General features: G+C 50.6%; 1 protein-coding gene across 1 annotated transcript; it reads right to left on the reverse strand.

The window, feature by feature from the left end:
- Nucleotides 1-1,607: 1,607 nt before the first annotated feature.
- LOC123141772 (2-oxoglutarate-dependent dioxygenase AOP2) lies at nucleotides 1,608-2,923 on the reverse strand. The gene is made up of 3 exons (XM_044560851.1): nucleotides 2,538-2,923; nucleotides 2,092-2,416; nucleotides 1,608-1,991 (listed from the first exon to the last, which is right to left on the reverse strand). The coding sequence occupies exons 1-3, from the start codon at nucleotides 2,921-2,923 to the stop codon at nucleotides 1,719-1,721; spliced, it is 984 nt and encodes a 327-aa protein (XP_044416786.1). The 3' UTR covers nucleotides 1,608-1,718.
- Between the last annotated feature and the right edge of the window lie 4,639 nt (nucleotides 2,924-7,562).

A 7,562-nucleotide genomic window follows, 5' to 3' on the forward strand; every position in this document is an offset into this window, starting at 1 on the left:
GGTTGGGTCTGTGTGCGGCTCTGACGCTGCTGAGTCTGCGGCTTCCGTGGCGGGGTTGAGCCTCCCGTCCTCGGATGGCGCGATCTGCTCATGATCTAGGGCCAGAACAGTTACAGGTGCTATCTCCTGGGTATGGTCCGATGACAGATGTAAGTCATGTTCATCGCGGTGACAGGGAGCGGCTGCCATGATCTCGAATCCGTCGAAGATCAAGTCTCCGCGGATATCCGCGACGTAGTTCAAGCTTCCAAATCTGATCTGATGGCCAGGGGCGTAGCTGTCGATCTGCTCTAGATGGCCAAGCGAGTTGGCCCGCAGTGCGAAGCCGCCGAATACGAAGATCTGTCCGGGAAGAAAGACTTCTCCCTGGACAACATTGTTGTAGATGATTGATGGAGCCATCGAACCTCTTGACGACGACACAGCGGAACTCTCAATGAAAGCACCAATGTCGGTGTCAAAACCGACGGATCTCGGGTAGGGGGTCCTGAACTGTGCGTCTAAGGTTGATGGTAACAGGAGACGGGGGACACGATGTTTACCCAGGTTCGGGCCCTCTCTATGGAGGTAATACTCTACTTCCTGCTTGATTGATCTTGATGAATATGAGTATTACAAGAGTTGATCTACCTCGAGATCGTAATGGCTAAAACCCTAAAAGTCTAGCCTGTATGACTATGATTCTTCTTCTTCTTGCCCCTACGGACTAAGCGCTCCGGTTTATATAGACACCTGAGGGGACTAGGGTTGTACAAAGTCGGTTACAGAGACAAGAATCTTCATATCAGGATGCCAAGCTTGCCTTCCACGTCAAGGAGAGTCCTATCCAGACACGGGAGAGAGTCTTCGGTCTTGTATCTTCACAGCCCTTTTAGTCTGGCCCACGTACCATAGTCCGGATGCCCGAGGACCCCTTAATCCAGGACTCCCTCAGCAGCCACCTGCCACCAATCCATCTTCAGAGCTGTACTGCTGCATGAATGTTGCCCGGTCTAGCTGCTGCCGACGCCACCACGACGCCAGACAGTGTCGACCTCCTGCGCGAGTCTATCATCGCACATCAGACGCCTAATCTCCAGAGCGCCATGCCATCGAGATCCGACACCATCAATGTGTGTGATGAAGCACCGCTCCTTCTCTTGTCACCTCCAACCATCACTTGCTCCAAAACGACGCCCCCATGAGGGAAAGCGCTACTAAGAACGCCATCATCGTCCGATCCGGAAGACCCAGATCTAGGGTTTCCCCTGAAGCATCGCGAGCCTGATGACGCCAACTGCAATAACGATGCCTCGACAAGGAAACGATATCAAAGACGCCGCCATCGTCCGCCATGACTGTAGTCGGCGCGATTTTCATCGACAGTTGCGCCACCGGGCGTATGGCGCCGGCCTCGCTGGTTCCAATTCTTGTACCTATGAACATTACAATTACGTAACAAAGCTTTGGCGTGATTTTTCACAAAAATGTACTTCCTCTATAAAAAAATATAAAAGTGTTTAGATTGCTACTCTACGGAGGGAGTAATTGGTAAAACAAGTGCTTTGTGTCACTGATTAAGTTTCTTAAATGGGATACACTTGTGTCTTAAATGTGGCTGCAGGTTTTGACCAACTTTACACTCAAAGATAAATGCCCTTTCCTTGACGGATTACCCGGCTAACAGGCTACCTCACTCGAGAGTGGTGAGGCCAAGTGAAATTGACCTGTGAGTTCGATCATTCCATGGGTGATCCATCCTTCTCCACCCCACAGAAAGTCTTCAGTGGATCACTGAATTTGCGCCCTTCTTCCGAGTGCCGGAACTTGGTGTACTCGTCGTTCTTACACGGTCGGTACACCAGAGGGTGGTCTCCGTCCACGAGCTCGTCCATCGCGCTCAGTACGACGCCGTTCTTCCCCCGGCAGACGAACAGCACTGCCAGGCGCTCACGGTTGCTCGGCGTCCTGACACGGTGGAGGCACGGCGGCACCCTTCCGTTGGTCACGACCTGCGGCATATACGGCGGTGACATCCCTGTGGCGTCAGACTGGAGATGCGCCCGCGCACACGATCAGACATGACAGAGAAACGGCGCGCGTGCCTCTTACCGTCAACAACTCGCCGGCCACGAAGGCGAACGTTGCCGGATCAGGCGGCACGGCGAGCCAGCTCCCGTCCTTGGCCTGCACCTCCAGGCCTTCCACCCCGTGCTGCACGATCGTGGTGGTCACGCTGTCGTCGCAGTGCGCCTGCAGGGACATGCAGGTCTCCGAATCGGGCGGGACGCCGTAGCGCGACAGCCGGGCGGAGTGGGCCAGCGCGCCGAAGTGCGCGTCGATGTGCTCCTCCTGGACGCCGAGGCCCTCCAGGACCATCTTCTCCACCGTCCGCTGGAGTTCAAACACGTTCTTGGCTGCCGACACAATTGTGTCGCTGCGCATGGACGGCGGACACGGTGAGAAGGTCAAAATGGATCGGCGACAACTCCGCGGCGGAGCAATGGTGGTAGCCTCGGTGAGTCAGATCATTCTAGAGAAAAAGTGACAATCGTTACCAGAAGGCAGGGTTCCCCCGCGGCCAGAGGAGGTCGGCGAAGTCACGGACGCGGTCGGCATCGGTGACGTCGGAGAGGCACAGGCTCTCCCAGTTCATGCCGGGGATGTTTGAGATATAGCCTGTGAACGGCCCCACGGCGGAGACGTTCCGCTGCTTGGACTCCACCGGGAGCGCGAAGATCTCCGGCATGGCGCGGCCGAACAGCGCCTGCCGGAGCTCCGGGCCGAGCGCGCCGTGCGCGACGACGACGAAGCCGTGCGCCAGCATGGACGCGGTCACCGTGTCCCGGGCTTCCCCCCAGCCTGGCCCGCCAGGCTCCAGTCCGCGGAGGTCGACCTTGGTGATCCCCATCAGCTGCTGCTCTGAGCCGTCGCTCGAACCCATCGGTTTGTCTTCTGATATGTGATGCTTCTTGGCATACACCGTAGCAGGTACTTATAAAGCTAGCTAAGGGTCAGCGGATGAGCTGGTAGGGTAGCTGTTCATCATGTGACGCTCTTGGTTTCGTTCTTTTTTTTGTTTGCAACGCCGCCGGGCTCGTGCTATTTGTCTATGCTAACTGTTCCCGCGAGTACAGTAGTGAAGTATGTGTCAGAAGTTCAGTTAACGCATAATGGAACAATGATAACCGCCCTGCAGCCGCCACCCAGTTGACTAACTTTAGGCTAAACATGCAAGCCCGCTGATTTCAAGGGGGGTTAGTCAGCTCGAGATCCCGAGGTGCATAGCCGTTCGATCGATGGGAGGAGCATCATCTTCCTCGTCTCCCAAACGTACCAAAAAAAGGAAAATCCTGGTAGCACCGCCGACTCGCCCCGTAGGCCGTAGCAGCGTCGGAAGACCGTGCGGGCTCGCAGGAGCGAGAGCGACACCGCGTCTTGCAGCCCCGGTCTACCCACACAAGTACACAATACCATCTCTCTCCCAAATAACAAGTCGCGACGGTGAGAGCGCGATCCAGAAAAGTAGGATCGCACGAGGCGATCAAGGGAGGCGACGAGGGTTCCCTTGCGCGCCGCCGGTGACGCCGCCGGTTCCCTCTCTCTCTGTCGGCCGCTCCGGCGGCGGGAGGGAGGGGGAACCTCGGGTCTGTTCGCTAGGTGGGTGTGTGGTAGGGTTAGGGTTGAGGGGAGACGCTGCTGAGGCCGTTGCGGTGGTGTCGCATCGGAATAACTTTCTCCGGGCTCCGTTCACGGTCAGGCGAGGCTTTTGTCCATCGTCTATGAGCCAGCGGGGTTGGGGATCCCCGGATCTCGTCGAGGTCGCGGGCTATGGTGGCTGGAGTTCCATCGGCACTGGCCGTTTGGGTCCTCAGATGGGCGATGGATGCAGGGAGACAAAGACCTTTCTTCATCCTTGTTGGTATGATTTGCTGCTACTGTTCTTCTCCTTTCTTTGCGCTGATGCTGGTGGGAGATCCTGCTTTCTCCGGGCAGATGGCCCGGCCGCAGTGCTGGACCGGTCGGATGACTGAGTTCTCTTCCTTCCGGAAGGGACAATTTTCGCGGTACTCAAAACCAAAGATGGCGACGGCTGTTGTAGGTGTGTTGGCTTGATGTCCATGCCCTCTCAGCGTTGGTGTCAAGAAAGGAGAAAGCAGCGTGGCGGCAATTGTACCGTGGTCGAAGATGATGACCTGTTTGCGATTGCTTGCAGATCCTTCTACTACAGGGGTCTTCTCTCAAGATTCAGGGATGATGACACAGGGCTCCGAAGATCTTCTTGTGTTATGGTTGTCTTAGGGTACTTTAGGTGTTCATGGTCCTTTGTGTTTGCATTTCAGTGTGCTTGTAAGGGTCAACTACTTTGTACTGATTCGTGATATCAATGAAAAAATTCTCAAAAAAAAAACACCATCTCTCTTCCCTCGTGTATGGGAACTTCGAATTCCTGGGAAGGTTAAGCACTTTGTTTTTTTTGAACAATCATCGGGGGGGGGGGGGGGGAGGGAGGGTCCTCACCTGAATATATTACTCAAAGAACGCCCAAGGGCGAGTTACATCATAGATTACAGCGAGAGGAGAGGTACAGGCGCCAAGACACGGCAGCCTCCCTACTTGCGGGGTCCTTAAACCTAAAGGCCCAAAGAGTAAAGTCTGAAATAATGTTCCTAAGGGTATCCACGGGGGAGTGTAGCTCGTTGCAGAAGACACGAGCATTCCTAGAGTCCCATAGGTTCCATAGGATGGCGAGGGCGACTGTGGGCCAAATGTTGATGTCGAGGCCAGCCGGGGTAGGAGTTTCCCAAACACGGTCGATGGAGAGAGGTGTCTGCAGGCCCAACAGGGACCACACCTGGGTCGCGCATGGGTAGAGCAAGGCATGGTGCGTCGCATCCTCCAATGTAAGGCCACACCGAGGGCAATAAGAGACCGAGGTAATGGTCTTACGCAGCAAGTTAGCCAGAAGCCAACCGAAGATCTTCACCTTGATAGGTGCCTTTGAGCTCCAAATGTACCCGGCGTTGAGGTCAATCTCGTGGTCGGAGGAGAGCAGCGAGTAAGCGCACTCCTACCTCTTGAGCACTGCGATGGTTTTCCCTTAAAGAGGAAAGGGTGATGCAGTAAAGTAGCGTAAGTATTTCCCTCAGTTTTTGAGAACCAAGGTATCAATCCAGTAGGAGGTCACGCTCAAGTCCCTTGCACCTACACAAACAAATAAGAACCTCGAAACCAACGCGATAAAGGGGTCGTCAATCCCTTCACGGTCACTTACGAGAGTGAGATCTTATAGAGATGATAAGATAATATTTTTGGTATTTTTATGATAAAGAGTAAAAGTAAAGAAAGCAAGTAAATAGTAATGAAAATAACGGGAGATTAATATGATGGAAAATAGACCCGGGGGCCATAGGTTTCACTAGTGGCTTCTCTCAAGATAGCATAGGTATTACGGTGTGTGAACAAATTACTGTCGAGCAATTGATAGAACTGAGCATAGTTATGAGAATATCTAGGTATGATCATGTATATAGGCATCACGTCCGTGACAAGTAGACCGAAACGATTCTGCATCTACTACTATTACTCCACACATCGACCGCTATCCAGCATGCGTCTAGAGTATTAAGTTCATAAGAACAGAGTAACGCTTTAAGCAAGATGACATGATGTAGAGGGATAAACTCATGCAATATGATATAAACCCCATCTTTTTATCCTCGATGGCAACAATACAATACATGCCTTGCTGCCCCTGCTGTCACTGGGAAAAGACACCGCAAGATTAAACCCAAAGCTAAGCACTTCTCTCATTACCAGAAAGATCAATCTAGTAGGCCAAACCAAACTGATAATTCGAAGAGACTTGCAAAGATAACCAATCATACATAAAAGAATTCAGAGAAGATTCAAATATTGTTCATAGATAATCTTGATCATAAACCCACAATTCATCGGATCTCGACAAAGACACCGCAAAAGAAGATTACATCGAATATATCTCCATGAGAATCGAGCAGAACTTTGTATTGAGATCCAAAGAGAGAGAAGAAGCCATCTAGCTAATAACTATGGACCCGAAGGTCTGAGGTAAACTACTCACACATCATCGGAGAGGCTATGTTGTTTATGTAGAAGCCCTCCGTGATCAATGCCCCCTCCGGCAGGACGCCGAAAAAGGCCCCAAGATGGATCTCACGGGTACAGAAGGTTGCGGTGGTGGAATTAGGTTTTCGTGGTCACTTCTGATGGTTTGGGGGTACGTAGGTATATATAGGAGGAAGAAGTAGGTCGGTGGAGCCACGAGGGTGGAGGGCGCGCCTGGGGGGAGGGGGGTAGGCACGCCCCCCTACCTCGTGGCCTCCTCGTCTGTTGCTTGACGTCCACTCCAAGTCCTCTGGATCACATTTGTTCCAAAAATCACGTTCCCGAAGGTTTCATACTGTTTGGACTCCGTTTGATATTCTTTTTCTGCGAAACACTGAAATAGGCAAAAAAACAACAATTTGGGTCGGGCCTCCGGTTAATAGGTTAGTGCCCAAAATAATATAAAAGTGTATAAATAAGCCCATTAAACATCCAAAACAGAATATATAATAGCATGGAACAATCAAAAATTATAGATACGTTGGAGACGTATCAAGCATCCCCAAGCTTAATTCCTGCTCGTCCTCGAGTAGGTAAATGATAAAACAGAATTTTTGATGTGGAATGCTTCTTAGCATAATTCTCAATGTAAATCTTTTTATTGTGGCATGAATATTTAGATCTGAAAGATTCAAGATAAAAGTTTAATGTTGACATAAAAACAATAATACTTCAAACATGCTAACCAAACAATTATGTCTTATCAAAATAACATAGCCAAAGAAAGCTTATCCCTACAAAATGATATAGTTAGGCTATGTTTCAATATTGTCACACAAACGTTCTCATCATGCATAACCCCGATGACAAGCCGCGCAATTGGTTCATACTTTTAACGCGCTTCAGCCTTTTCAACTCTTACGCAATACATGAGCGCAAGCCATGGATATAGCACTATGGGTGGAGTAAAGTATAATGATGGGGGTTATGAGAGAAGACAAAAAAGGTAGAGAGTCTCACATTGACGCGGCTAATCAATAGGCTATGGAGATGCCCATCAATTGATGTCAATGAGAGGAGTAGGGATTGCCATGCAACGGATGCACTAGAGCTATAAATATATGAAAGCTCAACAAAAAAAACTAAGTGGGTGTGCATCCAACTTGCTTGCTCACGAAGACCTAGGGCATTTTGAGGAAGCCCATCATTGGAATATACAAGCCAAGTTCTATAATGAAAAATTCCCACTAGTATATGAAAGTGATAGCATAGGAACTCTCTATCATGAAGATCACGGTGCTATTTTGAAGCACAAGTGTGGAAAAAGGATAGTAACATTGTCCCTTCTCTCTTTTTTTGGGCCTTCTCCTTTTTTTCTTTGGCCTTTTTTTCATTTAGTCCGTAATCTCATCCCGACTTGTGGGGGAATCATAGTCTCCATCATCCTTTCCTCACATGGGACAATGCTCTAATAATGATGATCATCACACTTTTAT

This window comes from Triticum aestivum, chromosome 6D (assembly GCF_018294505.1).
Source record: "Triticum aestivum cultivar Chinese Spring chromosome 6D, IWGSC CS RefSeq v2.1, whole genome shotgun sequence".
In the NCBI taxonomy this organism is placed as follows: domain Eukaryota; kingdom Viridiplantae; phylum Streptophyta; class Magnoliopsida; order Poales; family Poaceae; genus Triticum; species Triticum aestivum.

Excerpts from the sequence above, each read along its gene's own strand:
- LOC123141772 (XM_044560851.1), bottom strand. The coding sequence starts at position 2,923 with ATGGGTTCGAGCGACGGCTCAGAGCAGCAGCTGATGGGGATCACCAAG. Across the intron at positions 2,417-2,537 it reads CGGGGGAACCCTGCCTTCTG|CGACACAATTGTGTCGGCAG; the intron begins GTAACGATTGTC and ends GTCCATGCGCAG. Across the intron at positions 1,992-2,091 it reads TGGCCGGCGAGTTGTTGACG|GTCGTGACCAACGGAAGGGT; the intron begins GTAAGAGGCACG and ends TATATGCCGCAG.